The sequence below is a fragment of the Drosophila rhopaloa genome, unplaced genomic scaffold, assembly GCF_018152115.1.
Source record: "Drosophila rhopaloa isolate 14029-0021.01 unplaced genomic scaffold, ASM1815211v1 contig_155, whole genome shotgun sequence".
Taxonomy (NCBI): domain Eukaryota; kingdom Metazoa; phylum Arthropoda; class Insecta; order Diptera; family Drosophilidae; genus Drosophila; species Drosophila rhopaloa.
This window is the reverse complement of record NW_025335034.1, coordinates 6,103,276-6,126,590: the sequence shown is the minus strand read 5'-3', so window position 1 is coordinate 6,126,590 and position 23,315 is coordinate 6,103,276. Positions and strand designations below refer to the sequence as shown.

The following is a 23,315-nucleotide window of genomic DNA, read 5'->3' as shown; positions in this document are numbered from 1 at the left end:
TACTATTCCAGTAAAGCCAAAGTCAATAAAGGTAAGTTAAAAATGAATGATATCTTAGGTTTGAAAATTATTGCAACAGAAAAAGAAAAATTTAAAGCTCTCGATTTTCGAAAAAAAAATTCTGACATATTGAGGTTTTTTTAATTCTATCCATTACTGATAAATAATATAAAGATAACAATAATTTGTTTTAAATCTCAAACGAATGTACTGTCTAAAAAGAAACGAAAACATTTTAAGTACCCCTTCCAGTCCTGAAATCACTTCACAATCTGACCCAAAAGCCAATTTGCGGAGGCACTCAACACTTAACACAGAATCCAATCAAGTCGATTGATACAAGATTATGTATTGTTTCGATAGCTGCTTATTGAAAATTCCATAAATTAGCAAATGAAAAACAGATCGTACGGGGCTAATGAAGTCTCGTACGTCTTCATTGCGTAACCTAAACAAAGCGGCTAGAAACCTCCGATGTCCGAGCTCGGAATGTGCTTAATATCATTAAAATCAATAAAATAAACAACTAATTTGATAAACTGACAGCTGGGGCGAGCTGAAGTGGCGAACGGTTCGTCCGCAGTGACAATGAGGGGCTCACTTGTGCGCGCTGGAAAATGCATCCCCGCGAGCTTTCAATTGGCTGCCCGCCGGTCCAATCAGCATTTGGGCCCCCTGCACAGGCGCACGCTGCGCTCAGTCGGCCCACCACCCACTGGCCAACCACAGTGGGTGTTAATTTCCGAGGAACCAGTTTGCAGAGCGAGAGGGCCATACGGGATCGGTGGGTTCCAATTGGACTGGCTGCCAGCCTCTGGCCTCTTCCAACCGCCGGCTGAGCAAGCCACGGGGCAGCCATTTTCTTCGAACTATCCCACTCGCACTCACGGTCAGGCCTATCCAGTGGAGTGGTGGCGTCATGAAATACACCACGGCCAGCGGAACTCACCTCGGGCCAGCAGTAGGGCTGGCCTGCTCGCACTCAGGGGCTTTGGGCTGTGTTTCCATTTTGCGGCAGACCCTGTTGCCTTCACCCTCGCACACACGCGATCGACGGCAGAGATATTTACGAAGCGACAAGCAGCGAGTTAGATTTTCAGGAGCATTTCAGTCCTGCTGCGCATCTTGAAACGTCAAGTCTTGGCCATCGGTTAACGTCAAGTCTTGCTGCGATTTCGAACGCCCCAGAAACGCAACGCGCGCGAGTGTATTACATAAATATCAAAATCAGATAAAATATATCGAATAGCGAAACGAGCACACAGTATATACAGTTAAGTGACGTGACCTCAGTGCGGTGATGGGCTCGCTGGCCTAGCAAGTGCAAAACAAAACAAAACAAAGCGAAACTTGTAGTTCTTAGCAAAAGCACGAGTATTGAAAACAGAAAACGTAAATATAAAGCAAAACTTTCCAACCATGATGATGAACGCCTTCATTGAGCCGGCCCAGCATCATTTGGCCAGCTACGGGCTGCGCATGTCGCCCAACACCACCGCCAGCAACAGCAACACCCAGCAGCAACAGCAGCAGCAGCAGCACGAGATGACCCAGCAGCAGCAGCAACAGCAGCAGCAGCAGCAGCAGCAACAGCAGCAGCAGCCGCATCAGGATCCGGACTCCGCGGCGGCCACGGCAGCGGCCTACCAGAACTCCGGCTACGGACACTTCAACAGCTATGCCTCCCGGGACTTTTTGCTGGGCAGGCGGGAGGCCGACTACGGGGTGACCGCCTCGGCCGGACAGGCCTCCGCGGCAGCGGACTCCATGCTCTTCTCCGGCTTTCCCGCCCAGGCGGCCGAGCTGGGCTCCGGGTTCGGGCAGCACCCCTTCCACAGCCACCACCACCACCAGCACCAGATGCGGATGGGCATGGCGGACGCCTATGCCGTCGGACACCCGTACAACCACCACGGCAACTTCCCGACGGCACCGGTGCACCACCCGGCTGTGCACCACCCGGCCATGCACCACCCAGCCCACCACGCCATGTCCGGAGCGGGAGCCTTCCTGCGCTACATGCGCCACCAGCCGACTTCCTCCACCTCCAGCGTCAAGCAGGAGATGCAGTGCCTCTGGATAGACCCCGACCAGCCCGGTCTGGTGCCGCCCGGCGGAAGGAAGACCTGCAACAAGGTCTTCCACTCGATGCACGAGATCGTGACACACCTGACCGTGGAGCACGTGGGCGGGCCGGAGTGCACCACCCACGCCTGCTTTTGGGTGGGATGCTCCCGCAACGGACGGCCCTTCAAAGCCAAGTACAAGCTGGTCAACCACATCCGCGTCCACACCGGCGAGAAGCCCTTCGCCTGCCCGCATCCGGGATGTGGCAAGGTCTTCGCCCGGAGTGAGAACCTCAAGATCCACAAGCGCACACATACGGGTAAGTCCAGCGGAGAAAGAAAGCCGCTCTTGATCATAACAAATATGAAATTATATAAATGAAGTGGAGCTTGAAATGAAATCAAAGTTCTTGAGGGATATGCTCTCTAACTTTTTACTCTGATTTAACATAAGTAAAGACGAACTTTCAGAATTCGAACTTCTCTTTTTGAGTAAATTCTGAATTATAACTCGCTATTTTTTCTACTGAAAAAACGATAAACGATTTTCTTTAACTGCACATTTATTTAGTTTCAAAAAAGCCTAAATGATAGAAATTCATTAAGAATCCAAAAAAAATTTTTAACTGATAATTCTTCCTATCACATTCAGTTATTATTTAAAAGATTCTTAAATTAACACACAGGCTGACGAATATTTTTTTTAACATAAAAACATATAAATATTTTTTATATATTTTAATACATGTTTTCTAATTTTGAATCTGAATTTATGGAACATTGAGCTATTATCATAGACTAAGAAAAATAAACTGCAAGGGCGCTACTTACAGTTTCCGAGAATTTTTGTGCTAATTCTTGTGACTTCTACAATTCATATTTAAATCATAATTCGTAGGGATCGCAATTGTTGATATTTTCCCAGTCAAACATCAGTTCACCTTGCCGTGGGTTTAACCCTTGCCATCAACTGGGCAAATCCCGGACGTTGTCGAGGTGGGCGTGTTGCCGTCGGCAAAAGTCGGTGCAACGCCCACTACCTGGCTTAACCCGACACTGGCCGCTCGGGCCTTCTTTTATGACACCTGTAAAACCTGCGTCTTAAGCCCTTTCCTTAGCGTAGAAAATCCCCCTCAAAGTTGTTTTCCTCACAGAAAGGATTATTTCTGCGACTTTAGCTTGACTTCGACTTTTTCTCTCTTTAGTATTTTCCTAAGCCTGTGAGCAGCTCTTGACTTTAGCTTTTGGCTAGCAAATATATGCTCTGGGTTGAAGTCACAAGAAATGCTGTGAGTAATGGGAAAAATCTGGTTAGCAAAAGCAAAACAGTTAAATATCACTTTTGTGTTGGAAAATGGGTATTCAAATACGTCAAAATACCTATTTAAATAAATGAAATCATCATTTTTTTCACATTTACAGTTTGTTTATTCTATAACTAAATATTTTATTATTTTCTTGGCTGAATTAAATAATCTTATATATGTATATATTTTAGCAGAAACATTTTAAGTCCACCATTTATCATGTATATTTTAAGCATTTAAATTTTAATTGTCTTTCAAAAATAAATCAAAAACCAAGCTCAGCTTCACGTCAACACTTCAGATAAAACTTAATCAGAAATAAATGCATGCATTTTAGTGTTTCTTTTGTCTGAGGTTTAAAAATAAAATTTATATGTTATGGCCGTGATCTATGAGAAGTTAAACTTTAAAGCCAGAAACCAAGCTTAACGCAAATTAATGACTTTGATTCCAGTGGCTGTTGAACTTGTTCCATTGAAATTTATTGCTGAGCATGTAGGGCTCATTAGAAGCGGCGAAACACAGCCATTAAAATCAATTAACCAGAGGGAAGCCAGGGAAAACAGACATAAAATGCTAAAACCCAGAACAAAGTTGCCAGCAATCGGCACAGAATTCAGCATTATTGTTTGAAAATTGCGCCACTCGATTTAATAAACTTTCCAGCGAAGAACAACCGACAGAGGCGTAATGAAAATTCTTTGGTCCTCGGTCCCCCAGCATTATCCTTCGTTTGTTAAAGTGGGGGAAAAATAAAACTGGAGTAGGAAAAATCTAGGCAGCGGCAACACCAACAGCAATCCAGACAACAAATGCCGTACAACAATATTCTGGAATATCCAGAAAATTGCGTTTTATATTGCTGTTCATATTTTACATATTTTGTTGCTTTAATTTTGCCTTTGCATACTTTTTCGTTGGCTCTTTATTGTCGCTGTTCTGTGCGTGGGCTTTAACAAGTTTTTTGTGAGGATTATTTGGCTTTATACTTTTATAAATTGAATTAAAATATGACGTCTCTCTTTTCTGGGGGCTTCATTATAGACACATTTAATAGTTACCACCACGAGAGTCGGAATAAAACTCTCACAGAGATTCATAAATCACAAAATTAGCTGCACAAAAAAGCTATTTCTTTAAATCTGTTCGGACAAACAATATTTTCTTTGCACACTCATCGAAAGGTAATTAAAATGTTTCGTTTTGGTCTTCGAGACGCCGCCATATTGTATTCGATTTTGGAACAATCATGTGGCATTATAATGATCTCAGGGGGCATTGTGAGTTGGTTACTGTGTGTACGATATGATGATATTTTTGACTAATTTCATATTTCTTTTTCTCCGTCCATGATGCAGCATAAATGTGCGATAGTTGGGGTCTGTGATTTTCGTGTGCCTACGATTGGTTGACCTGGGCTACAAATTGCTGGAGATAGTGTACATATTGATTGGCTTTCAAGTGGCCGACGCACAACTTCATTAGATATCGGGATCGGGGCCTTTAACCTTTCTGTTGGACTCGGGCACTTGAACTACGTATGTATGCACCTCCTCCTCCGCACTCGTCTTCCCTCACTGCATAAATCAAAAATTCAATCAGCATCGTTGGCTGGGTTAAATGTCCCTTGGCGCTGGTGTTTGTTTTTATTGCATTGACACCAACATCAGGGCAAACAAACACACACTCTCGCAGCCGCAATCACACACATGTGTTGACACGTGTCAAAACTTCCGTTTGTAATCGCTCGGAAATGCTTCTTTGGCACTCCGTGCTTGGCCCTCTCAAAAAAGCCATCGAAACTCCGAAATTGGGGTAACACTCGGCGGATTACTGGATGTTTCGCACACATTCCACTCCTCTAGTTTTATTTTATTTACGTTGGCGATTGTTTCTGTTTCTGTTTCTGTGCTGGTTACTCGCCATGCTACATTAAGCTCTTGATTTAGATTATGCAAAGGTTATTTATGAGCTGGTTTTCACTCTTCTGGAGTGGGTCGAAATTTGATAAGTGGGTGAGTAAAACGGAGCAGGCCAGTCAAGTATGTGTTTATGGATCCATGCGATATAGATCTGCTTAAGTGGTGCCATTAAAACAGCTAGAACTGATTGAAGGGGTCAATATACCATGGCAAACATTGACTTTTAGGATCAGAGTGTGGGATGTGAAATATCGACGTCGAATATTAATATTCAGTTAGGCCGTTAAAAATAAGTGTAGCATAATGTGGTAAGATTTAAATAACACATGAATGAAATACATATGTAGCATTTTACTTTTAAAAATGTTTTGACAATATTTGTTTATACGTTTATATAATTAAAAAATTATTTAAAATGTTGTATTATTTCTTAAAAACCATTAAGTATATAAGTTTTTTGTTTGAATTAAATTAGTTGTTTTTATTGCAAATTAAGGCATATTATACCTAAACAAAATGTATTTAATATTAATAGTATTAGTACTAGCTCTCTTATATTAATTCAATCCTAAAATCAATCGCATTTTTAGATACTAGAACTAAGAGTATTGCTCTCTTTTTCATTCCATTCCCAACGTTCCCACCAGTGAATGCGTTGTGTTAACTTTTGCACTTGTCACCGTCACCAATGTCTGCAATTTTGTCCAGCCTCCTGTCTATCCCATGTTCCATATCCCTCCCTCTTTCCTATTTCCCATTTCCCCATTTTCCCAGCTCCAGACTCCACCCCTCGAACTGCAGAAAAGACCAACAAACAATCAAGGTTTGTCTGCTCTGTGGCTGGTGTTTTTTGTTGTTTGGGGCTCAGTTGACCCGCCTGTGAGTCGGTGTGTCTGGATAGATGGCGTTTATCATGCTGTGCGGCTTGCACACACATAGCCATCTTTTACACGATTCTTTTTCATTTCGCTCCTCCTGGCCGGACCACAAACAACTTTATTCATTAACACCTACAACGGGCCACAGGATCCGACTGCCACAAGAGCATTCAACAACTTTGTGGTTAGTTTTTATTCGCAGCCCCCTCAATCCGCTCTTTTCAAGCTCATTAAGCTGCTGCCAACCACCTCCCGCCACCCACCTCTGGTTTTCCCCCGATTTCCTCATCGCTTTCCCATAGCCTAAGTGCAGGCACTCGCTTTTCCAGGCGCCTTGTTGTTGTGCAATTATGCTGCGGGGCAAAGTTTAGCATTCAACATTGTCCTGGTAGCTGCGACCCTTGTTTGATTAGCTCCCCCCACCAGGATCCCCTTTCAGCTCCAGCTCGTCTCGATTTAATTGAGTGCAAGTGTTTTTTTAATGAGTCTTTTATGGACTTGTTCAGTCTTTGAACGATGAAGTGAATTATGCAATTATATACACTTTTATAAAGCTCCAATGGGGGATAACAGAGCCAGCCAAGCTGGTCAACAAAAAGGGGTTCTTGCGACATTGACAATTTATGAAATATAGTAAGTGTTAGTGTTTAACTAAACAAATTTGGCTTAAATATTTAATTGCATTCCCATGAGCCTATGAATATTATCTTAATTAATGATTGTATTAAACAATACTAACACCTTTTATCGAAACCCTCTTTAAGCTATTTTGCTTTACGAACAGATCATGCAAATAATTTGCAATGCTCTCTCTCACTGCATTTTTTGCCAGCTCGGCGCCAATGGAATAATTTTTCAAAATACAGAATTTAACAGAACCAATGCGCTGGCAAATGTCAATGATTGATGACTTTATTGCGGGTTCAACGGTTTTCACAAAAATACACACCAAACAGACTCAGATACGGATACAGATACAGATACATCGAAGCGAGAGACAAAATCACTTTTTATTTTTGCGGATAAACTGTGTGTTTTGGCTTCTCAGAATTTGACTGTTGCCAGAACAATGGCCAGAAGACGAGGAAGAGATGGCGGGAGGAGGCGGTGGAAAAAACCTGCGATGTGCTCGAGCTGATTACCTTAACTTCGTTACCTGGTCGGAGGTTTCGGCCAGGATCTCCCTCCCTCCCGCTGTCCAGCCATCGAGGACTGAAAATCAATTAGTTACGCTCTCTAGGAGCAATTCTCGGGTCTGCTCACCTAATGACAAATGCATTTAAAGGCCAGAGAGCAGCCAACAAGGGGAATTCGTCATTTAATTAGCAGTACCCCCTCCGGAGTCCAAGATATCCGTATCCCTATACTCATCCCCGGAAACCATGTGCAAGGACACCATGTTTGCATTCGTTTCGCTCAATTTAAAGTGTCAAATACCAAACATGACACACGATCGCAATCTGCTAAAAACTTTGACAAGCTGAAAAGTTTGCTCCTCTCTTTTTGAAGATTTATGTGCCAGAAGTAAAAGTGTATAAATTTCTGCTGTGGTCCAAGTCTTTGACAGCTGAATGTAAGCAAAGTTAGGAAATTTATTGACTGGACAGGGAGATAAAAACTAGAGTTGAACTTTCTAAGGAAATTTATGGATAGTTTTAGAAAATAATTAGGTGATTTTGGTAGAGTTTTTTCAACACCTTTTAAAAGTTTGTAAACGTTTTATTCGCGATATCCATTTAAAGTTACTCAATAATTGCGTGGCTTATGAATACATAGTCCTAATTTACATTGGAATTTGAGGGTAGGTCAAACTAGAACCACCCGAAACAATGGAAAAGAAACCTTATTTGAAACAATTGGAATGATAGAAATCACTTAATAACATACATTCTGCATTATTGTTATTTAATAGAAAACAAATCGTTTAAACATTTAATGAAAGCGCCTAATGGTCTTAATATTTCCAAGAGCAATGTCTTTTGGCCACCCAACTTTTGCTAGAGCAACCCATGTTCGGGCACACATATTCACCCATTATAATCTAGCATATGCACCCATTCTAATTAGTGACAACCCCCGATTTCGAACCCCTTTGTGGCACTCCTAACAAGTTACTAACAATGCTTTTCGATCCACCCGTTACGCTGGTGAGCAGAGAGGGGGTTGCTTTGCATCCTTTACATTTTCATGCGTTTTCCCAAATGTCAAAACAGTTTTATATGCATATATGTGTATGTATCTACCTTAACCCCCGACTGCACATGTGTGAGTGGGAATTATAATTTCATTTACCAAAAAGCGAGAGACGTAAAAAACGCGCGCTGTTAACGCTGCAGGGGTTTGTTCTCCCAAGCCAACCCTTTGGCATTGTCATTGTTTTGGTCTTCCATTTGAATCTATTAGTTAAGTAGCCATTTTGTTGGGCTGTTGCATAATATTTGAATGAAAGTGCTTACCCTCGGACGGTTTGGTTCCAAGGCTGGATGGACGTAAGCTGCTTACCCCGGCTAGTTAATAAATGAGGCTTATTTTTGATAAATTTCTTCTCCGCATTCGCTGGCTCGTTCTGGCTCCGTTCTCTTTGAATTTTGGCAAGTTTTTCGTTCCAATTCCTAAGCCCTGGTCACGCCCACTTTGTCATTAGAAGTCGCGCTCAAATTAATTAAATTCCTCACCCGAAAGGAGCCAAAAGTAGCCACGTACCAGACTCCATTCGCATTCCAGAGGATCCCCAAAGGAGAAGGCCCCAGATCTGCAAGATCTCCAGATAGAGACGGAGCGACGCGGTGGAGTGGGAGCGCGGGCTGGAATAAGAATACAATTTCAACGCATAAAGAACTGATCAGCAGCAGACAAACCATAAAATTAAACTGTCATCTTGCATATTTTTTATATCTGCACACGGCCACAAGCTCGGCTTGGGGCACAGGTAGAAGATGGAGCTCGGAGTTCGAACTGGAACCGGGTTTCGGGTCCCGGGATCCGGGAATTGGGTTTCTGTTTCTGTTTCTGCTTTTCGAGAATTATGGAAAAGTAAGGCCTGACTAATCCTCTAAATCGCGCCAAGGGCCCCGCGCGCATTGCCCCACTTGTATAAATTAGCTGATGGGAAAAATGAAATCATTATTCATATGGGCAAAAATGTTAAACAGCCAAAAAGAAGACTGGAAACTGAGAGACAGCCGGGCAGCACAAGCAGACATTTTTGAATAAATCAGGGAATGCTCTTGCCAAAACAGTGTGGATTGGGTTATGACTAGGGAATGCTTGGAATGCTTTGAATGAGGAATTTTCTGGCTAGTTTCATTCTGAACGAATATTCGCTGAAAAACAAAATAGAAGAATGGCGAATGTTACCCAATTAAAGAATTATTAAGACCCCATAAATAGAAAAATATTTCATCAAATGGTATATAAAATTTATATTCATGTAAAACGCTTTTGTCTCGATTGCATATTTTGAATGATTACGAAGACAACACATGTACTCTTCAAAAACAGAGTATAAAATCATAATATAATTCCCATTATTACCGCGTATAAAAACATAATAAACCAAAAAATTGCGATCGCGGAATAAACTGCCATAAGCGTGCTTGTCAAATCAGCTTAGGTTCAGATATATTCACATTTGTTATTTCTTCTCGAAACATTTTCGGATCGTTTGTCGCTTTCGTTCTGCCGAATTTGTAACACACGAACGCCTCCAAGTTGTCTTAGGCACAAAATGTGATTGTTTAACCCAAATAGCCGCAGCCAGAGTAACAACCTCAACGGGCACGCAATTTATTGTAAAAACATTGTCAATTGTAATTAGAGGCAGAACTTACACACAGTTTGTGTGACAACCTGCTGTCAAAGGGAACGACAGCAGTCTAAGTTTTTGGCTAAAATTACAGCCGCCAACGCGGAAAAAAGCCAATGGAATAATGGACACTATGACGCATTGCCGCATTGCCGCCGGCTACTGTGAAAATGTATTGCGGGCACACACGCGGTCTACTTTGGTTCCCGGTTTTGCGTTCCCAGTTCTCAGCATGATCGAATTTCTTCACAGGACTCAGCCGAGTGTAAGCCACCGGGATGTGGGCCACTGCGACGTGATACTTTTCCCCTTGATTTTCGATATTCAGATCAATTTGTTTGCCCCGAAATACGGCTGTGTTTTGTTACTCAAGTGTTGCGGACATAAATGCAATTTTAGTTGATGTTTTGATGTGTTCATTAGGCAGTATCGATAAGATATACAAAGGTGTTGAAGTGCGAAGGGTATTGAATAAGGTGTGAGGGAATGTGTGAAGGAATATCTGTTTTAACGAGGACGGAAGCTAACTTCGGCAAGCCGAAGTTTTAATACCCTTGCAGACTTTGCCGAAGTTGCTAAAACTGAAAAAGTAGCGAAAGGAATAAGATATACATAAATAAACTAGATTTGCGTCGTTTGATGTCAATTGCTTTTATACTGCAAAAATGTCATTTAAAAATTGAAAAAAAGGGATACTTTCGCAGCCTTTAACTATTTTTCCTACGGAAGCTATAAGAAATAGACGTCCGATCGGCAAGCGCTTTTACCCTAATCAAGATATGCGTAAATAAATAAGACTTGGAAAAATGTATGTCAGTAGCTTACACACTACGCGAAAAATTCAGAAAACCAACAAATTTGGACCGATTTCACCCTGTTGTTCCTATGGGAGCTGTAGGATATAGACGTCCGATCGTCACTTGCTTTTACCCTAATCAAGGAAAGCATAAAAAAATACGATTTTGAAAGATTCATGTCAATTGCTTATATACTGTGCGAAATATCCTAAAAATCATTACATTTTAACCGATTTCACCGTATTGTTCATATGGGAGCTATAGGATATAGACGTCCGATCGCCAAGCGCTTTTACCCTGATCAAGGTATGCATAAAAAATAAGATTTGAAAAAGATTTATGTTAATAGCTTTTACACTGCGCGAAATATCTTCCATTCTTGAAAGTTATATCCGATTGTTCCTATGGGAGCTATAGGATATAGACGTCCGATCGCCACGTGCTTTTACCCTGATCAAGGTATGCATAAAAAAATACGATTTGGAAAGATTCATGTCAATAGCTTTTACACTGCGCGAAATATCATCAATTCTTGAAAGATATATCCGATTGTTCCTATGGGAGCCATAGGATATAGACGTCCGATCTGGGCGATTTTCAAACTTGATCTGCGTACACATGTTTTAGGACGAGTGTGAAAGTTTCAGATCGCTAGCTTTTAAACTGAGCTCGCAAACGGTATTGAAACAGACGGACAGACGGACAGACGGACAGACGGACAGACGGACATGGCTATATCAACTCAGGAGGTGATCCTGATCAAGAATATATATACTTTATAGGGTCGGAAACGTCTCCTTCACTGCGTTACAAACTTCTGACCAAAATTATAATACCCTCTGCAAGGGTATAAAAATTGGATTTAAGAAGTGAGAAAACTGGGAAAAATTTAGATTACCTAAAATGCCGAAATCTTAATTTTCAAAGCCTTTATTGTATAATGTACGAATTTTCAAAATTAAGAAGAACATAACTCCGCTATAAACCACACTCCCAGAGCTCGAATTCCCTTCCCATTAAACTAAAGAAATCTTTAAAACTCATTCCGAGCGCTCTTCCCAAAAATATCTGTGGCCTGATGTCATTGATTGGTTTTATCACGAAGCGAATCTTGTTAGAATTGACAGCATTTAAACTTGAACCAGCCATTTGAGATAAGGAATCCATTGGGAGCCGGGTCGAGAGCCCCGAATCCGAAGGTTCAGCCTCCTTCAGTTGCCAGAGATGTCACATCGCATAACCGAACGATGACAATCTTGATGACATTTTAATTTCTGACAAACAGCCGAGGAGATTTTCTACTTGACGGAACTCGAAAAAATAAACAAACAGAAGGCAGATATGGGAAGGGTGAGTGGGCTGAGAAGATTAAGATCTTAAAGAGCGCTAAAGAGCAAGAAATCAGGCCGAGGAGATACCGAAAAGATATAGACACCGATCCGGGACAAAGCGACACCTCTCTGCTTTGAGATTGTCGGCCAGCCGCCCTTTGTTGTGGATTTTGGCCTTCCACTCGCACTGCAGAAAGAGTATTTCGCTCCGCTTTCTTTTTGCAAGCATTTCCACCGCTTAAGAGGTTCATTCATACGGCGGTTGGCACATCAGCTGCTCCTTCTTGGGCTAATCCTGGCCCGGTTCTTCTTTGTCAACTGGAGCCGACTTCGGTTACCATGCCCATCTCCCTCCGGCACTCATTTACGCTCTCCCTCTTTTCAGCTATGCCCTTGTTTGTAAGCATTTCGGGTTCAGACAATGGGCTTAGTGTTACTTTTACTTATTGTCTACGCTCCGTTTGTCATTCGAGTGCAGTTTGAGCCGTGGTATCTGGAAAGTGTCATTCAAAGTGGCATAGATACGAGTGCGCTGGTTCAGCAACCGAACCAATCAATTAGCTTTGCTGGTCACAACATGCCTTAAAGGTGGCTATAACAGAAGCAGGTTTTTAGACCTAGATATTGATCTTTATTTTACCATATCTTAATTATAAATTAAACACTTTCGACCAATTTTAATTGTGAATACCCCCAACGTATAGAATGTTCTTGGAAATATATAAATATTTGTCTTGTGAGAGAAACACCTATTTAAAAATGTAAAAGATAACTATATTTAATAATTAAAAGACCGTTGCTTAATCACGTATATTTCGTTAAATATATCCGTATTAACAATTAGATGCCGTGTTCCATTTCACACATTCCTCACCCAACATCATCATAGCCCTTCGGCGTTTCCTGAATATGAATTCGGCGGAAACTTTTGGCTCACATAACCGACCAGAGAACACACACCCAGCATGTGTGTACATATATAAATTCAATCCACAGATAGACAACTTGCAGAGCTATTAGTAAAACAATGACAGCAACAGCCTTGCTGTACACGGGTACAAGACCAAACATGGCCAGTTCGTCTGGCGGTGACTCTGTCTCTGACTTTGGTTTCTCCTTCTGCCGGCTTGGCGTTTTTTTGGAGACCAACCGTTGGAACAAATTTTCGACAAGTTTGCCATGCAACTAACGCCTCTTACATATTCGAGGTGTGTGTGCGCACAGAGCTATATGCAAATGCCATGAGTATATGAGTATGTATTCCTACCTACATGAGAGTGCGGCTTGCATTTAATGCATTCAAATTGCATATTCGACCGGAGCAGCCAGAAAAACTTGGCCAGACTTGGCTGACTAAGAAAAAGACACACGGACATGCACGGCAAGGCGGATCTGGCATCTGTATCTGGCAACCTTGTGTAATAACAGAAATTTGTTCACAAAACACAATTTTCGAGTCGAGCATTGAACATTAAATCTTATGTTAGGTAGGGAAAACTTTTTCAAGCAGTTCATTGAAAAATTTGTAAGCTTGCACAAGTTGCCTAAAGTTGGTCTAAAGATTTCATTCGAAATTGAACTTTATTTAAATGTATGCTCTTCTTTCAGTATTTAACTGAAGACTTAGGGTGGCGAGTTATAGTCTTTATTGCATTTCCTTATATCCCAAGCTTAGTCCTCTTTCTCTTCTGCCGTCTTCCCAATGTAATTTCCTCTCATTTCCTCATTAGGCACAAGCCGCCAACGAAGTGTAAAATTCGGTGTGTTTTTGTTTTGAAACATTTTCCCAAAAGTATCTGGGGAAGTGACTACAATAAACCACAGGAAAACCCAGAGGCTGAGAATCTGTCCACTGACCCCAGTGTCAATTATTAACGTATCACTTGACAGCAAACGGCGAAGCTGCAAACAAATAGCGAAAATTATGTGAGGACCGTTGCTGCTTAGCCAAGGAAAACGGGGATGGGATGGGTTGGGATGGGGTCATCATAATCATCGGCATTGCCAGGGAGGGATGCACAAATCATAAATCATCAACGAATTCACTCAACGATGGTTTTTGTCAAACAAACAAACAATGGACCGACTGTGTGGCAGACCCATAGGTAACTTCTCTGCCGAGGGGTGCACATCCCCTGCCACGATGATGATGGTGATAATGATGATAATACTCTCCCCGATGATGAGCTCGAGGATTTTGCATTTGGCCGTTGACAAGCGGCATTCAGTGCACTTAAATTATGATTTTATTATTATTATTATGGAATGGAGCGGAATTGTTGGCCATTAATTTGGTCATCAAATGCAGGCAACTGTTATAAATATTCAAAGTAAGCGGCGTGTGGGAAAATCTGCCTAGAATGTAAGGGAAAAGGGAAATGTGAAAGGACAGGGCGACTATTAGAATTGTGAATCTTTTGATTTCGAATGGAATTTAAGACGCACACGAGCTACACTCGAATGCCACCTGCTTATCGAGGACACCTCATACCATCTTCGGGATCATAACCATATTCCCATCATCAATAGACACTGCCCCCTAAATACCCGTAACAAACAGAGATATATTCGCCAGTAGGGAAGAAGGGGGAGCGAAGGAAAATTGCCCATTGAAATGTAAACCGCCAGGAAATCGGGGTTTGGCTTTTTCCGGCTTTAGCCGTAGGAACAAAAGGAGCATAACGGAGGAAAAAGAAGCGACAGCAGCGGAAAAAATGTATAGCAAACAAACAAACAGATACAGATACACAATGAGCTCAGGATTCTCAAATCCGAGGAGTGTCAACAACCCAGACGGAGGAGCAGGAGGGAGTGGGATGGCGATAGCTAGATAGGGACGGGTAGAGCGGCAGGCAAAAAGTAGCAGTTTTGTTATTGTATTGTTAGATAATAATAATCATATCGCATTGCATGCTGTTGACACATGAGCGATGATGATGCTCATCCCTTGCCATCATTCGGCCCTGACTCCCTCCCTTTCTGGCTCATTCGTTGTTATATAAAAAGAGCGAGAGGACGGGCTCCCGGATTCGAAATCCGGGATCCGTCCTTTGTTTCCTTTCGAGGGCGAGTGGTGAGCGGTCCTTAAGCAGGCAATAAATATTTACCAGGGCAATTATTTAGCAGCAATTAAAACAGCGGAGCGTGATAGCAGAGCTCTGGAATCGCCCTGTTTAGCCGCACTGTTAACTCATTCCTTTTGCTTTGCGTTTTTAATTAATTCCATTTCGAAATGCTTTTAATAAGCAACTGTCACTCTGACGGCAGAAAAAATGTTTTATTTGTGCTGCATGTATTTTTAATTTCATCTGTTGTTTGTTGCTGAAAATTAAAAACCTGATTCACTCCAATTAATCAGCGACTGTCAATGGTGCTTAATTTGCATCGCCTGGTTAGCAGCGATCATGCCCAGAGGCAGAGTAGTATATAAAGAGTGCGAGGAAGGAGTGAGTTCAGGTCTTCCCCTTGACAGGTCTGGGTATTTCTGGATTTTGGGGTACTTTTGGGGTATTTATTGACAAAAAAAAGAAATTTAATCAGACTTCAGGCTATGTAATTGAAATATCTAAAACTAATAACAAGTCAACATTTTTTATTTTATGTTTATCTAAACGGTACGGACTAAAAAATTTTAATTTTTAACAAATGTTTTAGTTGTATGATACAACTTCTTAATCCCATACACAAGGTTTCATAAAATATGAAAGAGATATGTACATAGCCTGCAAACATTCAAGTTCTGACATCGGTCCACCCATTTCCCTGGCCCAAAACAAACATATCTTAATAATATACAAGCAAATCTTCGAGCCTAAAAGAAAACACTTTAGCAAAACTCATTTGTGTTTTTTTTCTTGGGTCTGACTACGCCCAGGAGCATCAGAAGCCCCCATTCCCCCGGAAAAAAGAAACAACGCCCCATAATAGCCACAACAAAAACAATTTCAGACGGGAAAACGGAGTTGGGGTGGAAAAGCAGGGGGAAATGAGGGGGAGGAAAGGCCGTCGGCTCGGCACTCGTCTGCAAATGACAGCAAGCTTTGCAGCAGTTACATAAAAGCCAAAACATGTGCCATATATACAAACAAACAATGCCGTACATATATATTAATATAAATATATATATACATATATATGGCCATGTACAACTTTCTTGGCTTAACCCACGCACACACACACACATTTGCGGAGAGGAGATTACAAAGCAACCCCAAAAATATAAGAACCACCCCAAAAAACAAACAACTCTGCAGCTGTACACAAAACGCCATGACAGGCAGGCTGTGCCGATTCCAATCGTTCCGCCCGCGAGGAGCAAATGATTTTTTTTCGTTTTTTTTTTTTTGGGAAATTAACCATTTTGGGGCTTTCCGCCGAAAAAGAAGGAAAAACAGAAACTCGCGCTAAATATGCAAATCACAAGGCAGTCGGCCTATTTCCCTGCTACGCCTATGCCCATGTTATATACCCAGGGACTTTACCATTGGATTTACTTTATTGAAATATTTAAATAAGTTTGTCGATTCGCACAGCCTAAATGGGATTTGCTGGCGGACGAAGGGGGGTGTTCTGTACTTATGGCCCCTTGCCAGGACGAAAAGGGTGCGCCAAGGATGTCTTTCATGTCGCTCCGTCGGAAGGGGAAGTCGAAAAACGTCGACTGAAATTGACATTTTATAAATGGGGGACGATATTTCGGTTATTTTTCCCCTGGACCCATCACCCATCGGACCCGAAACTTAAAGCAATAAAACATATTTAAATTCCAATTTTAATGCCCGCCATCTCGGTGTGGAATGTGAAAATTATGCGTATCCTGCGCTGCACTTAGCCGGGGCTCGAACCCTTTAATGTCCTTGGCCGCAGCGCGTGCCGCATGCCACCGCTCGCATTCTGCCGTCTCCCCCGCTGGGCTTAGACCGCAGCGCTCCAGGAGATGGATATGTGGATATGTGCGTCGTACGCCGTTCTGCACTGCCATCGGGATACGGCCTCAGCCGGGGAGCGATGTGCCGCTGGGTTCCCCGAAAATAAGGTGATAAGACTGATAGCACGGATAGGCGCCCAGCGGGTTGGCGGAACCAAGTCAGCTGCCTGTCCTTTTTATGACTAATTAGTGTTTAAAGATAGCACATCCCACAGCCACCTGATGGCCGTGGAGTGTTGATATCGCAGAGGATAAAATTTAACGAAATTATCTTTTTGTTTTGGGTTTTTGATGATTTTTAAGGCAAATTAGACTGTTACTTATAATAATGGGGAGACAAAAAGATAGATACTTTTTTTATTTAATGTTTATTGCTTATTGAATTAAACTCCCTAACAATTAACATGGCGCCGCATTCCATTTGAACTCAATCAAAAAGCGCTCTCGAGATGGGGATTCGAGCCACATCGAACTGCATTCGCTCCGCTTGTTCTGCGCTTAAGACCTTTGGGACCTGTCAAAATAATTGAGTTCCCGCCGCACTCCGATGGCACTTTTTGTAATGCTTATTTATGAGTTTTAAATTTTGACAAATTAATAGAAAACACAATAACAATCACAATGCGACACGCCATTCAAATCGAACAGCATTTGTCCGATTTCTGTTTCTTTATTTATATCTCCCTCAACTCTTTGACTTATTACGAACCTCAAAATAAAAACCTTATTCAAATGCGGATAATAAAGCACATAAATTAGTATTAAATTACATAAAAACGAATACGAAGGCGAAAAATAAACAGAAACTTGTTGAGCTGGCTGCGAAGTCGCCGCATGAAGTCTTTTTGTGAGGCGGGCTCACAAAGCCCTACCCCGAAACCCCACCTGCAGCCCAGCTGTGCAGCTTTTCCCTAACCCACTGCACCCCGATCCCGATCCCGATGCGATTGTCCGCTTTAAGCTCGAGGTGTGAAAATGTTCGATTATTGTCATCGTCAACGGGCCCCGCCGCGTGGGTTTCTTTCGGGGAAAATGGGGGCTGGGGGGACCTGAGCCGCTTAGCTTCAATTGTCATAAAAGTTGTGGTGCATGTAATGGCCGCTTATCTGCGACATAAATGCCATATGCTAAATGGACTTAGGCCAGATACAATTCTACACATATTTCACTGGGCTTGTTTATGGCATTTAAAGGCGGTAATATGGCAAGTGATTGAAATTGATAGGGCAAGCAACCAATTATCAAGCTATACCCGAACTCAGATATTTAAATTTTTCGTCTACTATAAATCTCTCTTTAGTTTTTCCCTCCCATCGTAAATTTCCCTGAAATCTTTGCCAAATTATGGGTTATATTATTTATGTTCAGTCCTGATTTTATCTCTTTGCATCGCCGTCAAGATTCCCGACTCCTCCACCGTCATCATAAAATACTTTTCTAATAAGCCATAAAATATCACTTCGGACCAAACGGGGGAACGTTTTTTCCTCGTTTCGATTGGAAAAGGTGTTACGCTACGAATCAAATAATAAAAGTTAACCCTGTGACCTTTTGCCTTTGCCCTTGCCGCTTTTGTTCTTGTGCATCCTAAGAGACAGTCAGACGGAGAGACAAATAACAAAAAGGACAATCGACATCGACATCGGCACAGGTGAAAATCGTGTATGGGTCGCAGGGTCGGGATCCCTCGAACAATGGACCTCTTGATCCCGCATAATTTATATGATTTCTTTCTCCAGTTGTATTTCTTTCTGTTTTGTTATTGTTTTCTCTATAAATATGTTGGACACACGGGTTTTCCCACCTATATTAAATTGTGTGTGCGTGTGCAGGACAGTTCATAAAAATTGTGAGCCCATAAACGGTCATCGTCTTTTCGTTGTTGCGTTTGCTGGTGCTATTATTTATTTAATGCGTGTCACATAAATAACGCTATTTATTGCTACACATACGCAACGTTATATAGTTTAAGAAACATATTTATTTATCGATTGAAACTCATTGAAATGTTATCTTTTCCTGCCTACTTTCAGGCGAGAAGCCCTTCAAGTGCGAACACGAGGGCTGCGATCGACGGTTCGCCAACTCTTCGGACCGCAAGAAGCACTCCCACGTCCACACTTCGGATAAGCCCTACAATTGCCGGATCAATGGCTGTGATAAGTCCTACACGCACCCCTCCTCGCTGCGCAAGCACATGAAGGTGAGTTGAATACATCAAATTAAGGGGCTTCCCCAATAAGAAGTATTAAAAAAATAAAAATAAAGTTTTTACCAAAGAAAGGATACATTTTGAATGATACAATTTGTGATTTTCTTTCAAAATCGACCGATAAAACAATTATATTTGTTAACAAAACTTTAGAAGTTTGAATCAGTACTTAAAATTAAAATTAAAATTAAAAAGTAACCTTCTAAAATCATAAAAAACTGGAAAGACCAAGCTTAGTCTAAGTGCGGTTCTTTCAAGTCTACTGCTTTTATCTGCCGAACAAGGCTAGTCAACTCCGCTGTCTAAAGCTAACATTTATTTAGTGACCTATTGACTCAAACTAACTCCCCATGTATTGTGTCCTTATTTCCCCCCAGGTGCATGGCAACGTTGACGAGAAGAGCCCATCCCATGGCTACGACAGCGAGGGTGAGGAGAGCTCCAGCTCGAGCATCATCACCGGAGGAGCCCAGACGCCGCCCTCGACCCGCTTGGACGGGAGTGCGGGCAGCAGCAGTGGGGTGAGCAGCCTGAGCGGCGGGAGCGGCATCAAGTCCTCGCCGCACTCCATTAAATCGGAGCCGAATCCGATGCACAGCGTCCACCTGGGAGCCTCAAGCAGTGGCAGCAGCAGCACGGCCAGCAGCAGTGCCTCCCACTTGTTGCAGCAGCAGCAGCAACAGCAGCAACAGCAACAGCAGCAACTCCAGCAGCAGCAGCAGCAACAGCAACTGACCGCCCATCCGAGCGACCCGAAGTCCTCTCCTGCCTTGCAACTGATGGCCGCCTCCGCCTCCGCCTACCTGCCGCCTCCGCTGGGTCCGCCGCCGTCGCACCACCACCACCCCCATCACCACCAGGCTGCGGCTTCTCCCGGAGCAGCGGCCGCCTCCGCCTCGATGCTGCACCACAACCACCACCTGCTGTACCACCCGGCGGCCCAGCACCACCCGCCCAGCGACTGGTACCACACGACGGCGCCGAGCGGCTCCGCGGAGGCGATGAACCCGCTGAACCACTTCGGGCATCACCACCACCACCACCACCTGATGCATCCCGGAGCGGCGACGGCGTATTGAGAGTGGGAGAACTGGTGGCCCGAGGAGCCGCCACCGCCGCCGCCCCCCGCCCAGCCGGTGGCCACGCCCACCACCCTCGCAGGGGCACCAGCCCAAGGAGCCTTGGAGGAGTCGGCCTCCTCGCTGGACTGGATCTGCTGCCAGCGGCTGCAGAACCTGGCCCTTGTGGCGCAATGTGAAAACCAAATATTTCTGAAAGTTGAGGAAAACACTTTGAACTTTTTACCTGATAATTGAAAAATTGCTGTTGAAACGAAAATCGAAAACTCTCATTTTGATTCGTCTTTGAACATGACTATTATGTATTTTAAATATTAACATACAAAAAAATAGGATGTACGATCGATAAATTGCCTAATTTTTGCTATTTAACTGTTATGTAAACTTAAACGTAGTTTTCTAGTTGCAAAACAAAAAAAAACTAAAAATAACAAAAATTCGAAGTAATCTTACTGTAAGTGTATAAAATATGAGTTAATTATCGCATACATGTAAAAACCACACTCGTAACCTTAACTTTAAATGGACATTACTTAAGCATATGGAGTACTTAGCACGTAAGATTTAGCTAATTTTTTGTCGAAGCTGCTTTCATTCTCATCATACCCCCTCACATCCCAGCCCCAAGCTTTCTAGTACAAAAATTGCAAACTAATACACTGTAAAAAGAGTTACACATCGAAGGGATTGGAAGCTACATCGCAGATACATATATACATTTTCGGCCTTAGATTTCTTCAAGCTTAAGTATGCAAAATAAATTTAAAAGTTATCACAAAAAACCAACAACCAGAAAACCGACAAAAAACCAACAAGAAAAATAAACAGAAAAAAACTATAAACAAACAATGTTATATTTTTTGGGGGTGTTCAGGATGATTTTAAATTAAAATTAATTTAATATCTAATGACATTTACACAGAAAGAAGTCTCTAGTATTCCCGCACTGTTACAAAATATGTGTCAAACCTAAATGACATGACCTAAAAATTTAAATTATATTTTAAAGTATTGGTCTGTTAAGGCTTTTCACGCCTGGTATTCGTTTAGAATTTGACTTTCTTGCCGGAAAACTTCAGGTCGAGAGTAGGTTAAATTTTTCGTAACATAACTGATATATATATATATTAGATAAAAAAGTTTTGAAACTTAATACTAAATTGATTAGTCAGATAGCAGTTTTATTATGTTCAAAACATATTCCAACTTTTGTTTATTGTTCGTATACGAAATAAACGTATTCTAAATATTGGATCCAATTTACCACATAAATGTGCCTTACAATCCAATTAACTTGTGCTACCGCATCACATTTGCATGTTGGATCAATACTTTATTTAGATAACTTCGATTTCCTGCTCCGATTTTAAACCAATTTCAAAACCTTGAACTGATTTCCATCTCAATTGATATGGTTCCCACACGCTGTTAACAGGCCATTCCATTCCATTCGTTCCGCTTAAATTGAAATGCAAATGGAATTCGCAAATTTCTGATCTGTTAATTAAACGAATTTTGTACGGACCCTGCAGCCGAATGTATTTGAATGTGGATAACCATTTGAATTGACGGAATTTAGTCATGAATATTTATTACTAAGCTTCGTTAATTTGTTTTGATTGGTTCAGCGGAGGCTGACAAAACCGAATTCTGATGTGTGTCTGTTGGGCAGATCAAGTTTCCAGGGGCTAAAAGTCATCAAAATGTCTTAATGGCCAAAAATTTGCTGGCTAAGCGATGTTCATTAACATTATCATAACTGAGGGCTGCTAAAATAAATTATAAGCCCAGGCAGTGGGAAAAAGTGTCTAAAGTGAAATTGCTTTCGAGCGAAAAGAGTGTGATTTATTTCACAAATTTCGTTTGGCGGGGACTTTTAGCTGATTTCAGTTGATGAAAGGGCCGTCAAAGACCTGCCACGGTTATTTAGCAACAGAGAGTGTGGATAAAGAATAAAACGATTTATGTTTTTTTAATTAACCCAACAATTTGTTACGTGCCTCAAACGAACACGGAGGCACATACACACATTTTCAGGCGGTGTCTAGGCTAGTCGAGGGGTCGGAGCCGTAACGAATTCATATTTTGATTTATTGAATAGAAATCGATTGGATTAATCGAAAGAAATTATATTGCAGCGGCCGGCTGTCGACAAAATTTGCTCTGCCTGTTGCGGCTTTCTACCGCCGACCCTCTCCTTGTCATCAAAAACTCTCCGATTTACCTGTGTGGAATTGAAATTAAAGGATGAAATCAGCCAGAAAACTGTTGTGGCGTGCAATTAAATTTGTTACCTGGATTCCACCGTCCGAAGTTGGCCATAAAACGAGTTTGGCTTGGTTTGATTTCGGTTGGTTTACGGCCAGAATATGCGGGCCCCATATAAGCTTTTGATTGGGAGAAATAGCTGAAGAAATGGCAGCCAGAGTTAATTGCCAACGCCAGGAGTTTCAATTAAAGACAGGAGAAAATTTGTAAAACTCTTGAGGAAATGTTTTTGTAACTAACCTATATTATTTATTTATTCCGATTTTAACTTTTTCTTTTGATTTCCGATCATAAAATCATCGACGTATGCTGGTTTGGTCTATTAATTTTTTTTGCCGGATTACGATTTGACCAATATGATTTTGTTTTGTAGGTGGTACAAGCTAGTAAAACTAACATTTTCTGGGGGTTTTAAACAAGTCGGGGTAAGATTGTCTATTGTTCTAGCTCTTATATTTACTTCCATGATCCAAATATTTTATATATAAAATTTTAACGACTAAAATAGAATAATACATCTAGTTTAATAAAGAAACATACTTTAATTGAAGGAAAATCTCAAGACTAAATTAAAAAAAAAAACTAAAAAACTAAAAAAAACACATCATCTAAAATAATTAATAATATATACCCTTTACTCAAAGCCTTTAGTGGTATTTTTCAGCGTTATTCGAAACATGGAATTTGCTTTCGCGCTCCATTTGATTAGCTTATAGGAATAGC

General features: G+C 41.7%; 1 protein-coding gene across 1 annotated transcript; it reads left to right on the top strand.

Moving 5' to 3' along the window:
- Positions 1-1,124: 1,124 nt before the first annotated feature.
- On the top strand, positions 1,125-21,147 carry LOC108040095 (pair-rule protein odd-paired). Its single transcript, XM_017117336.2, has 3 exons — positions 1,125-2,386; positions 19,067-19,236; positions 19,623-21,147. The coding sequence occupies exons 1-3, from the start codon at positions 1,420-1,422 to the stop codon at positions 20,322-20,324; spliced, it is 1,839 nt and encodes a 612-aa protein (XP_016972825.1). The 5' UTR covers positions 1,125-1,419; the 3' UTR covers positions 20,325-21,147.
- The last annotated feature ends 2,168 nt before the right edge of the window (positions 21,148-23,315 follow it).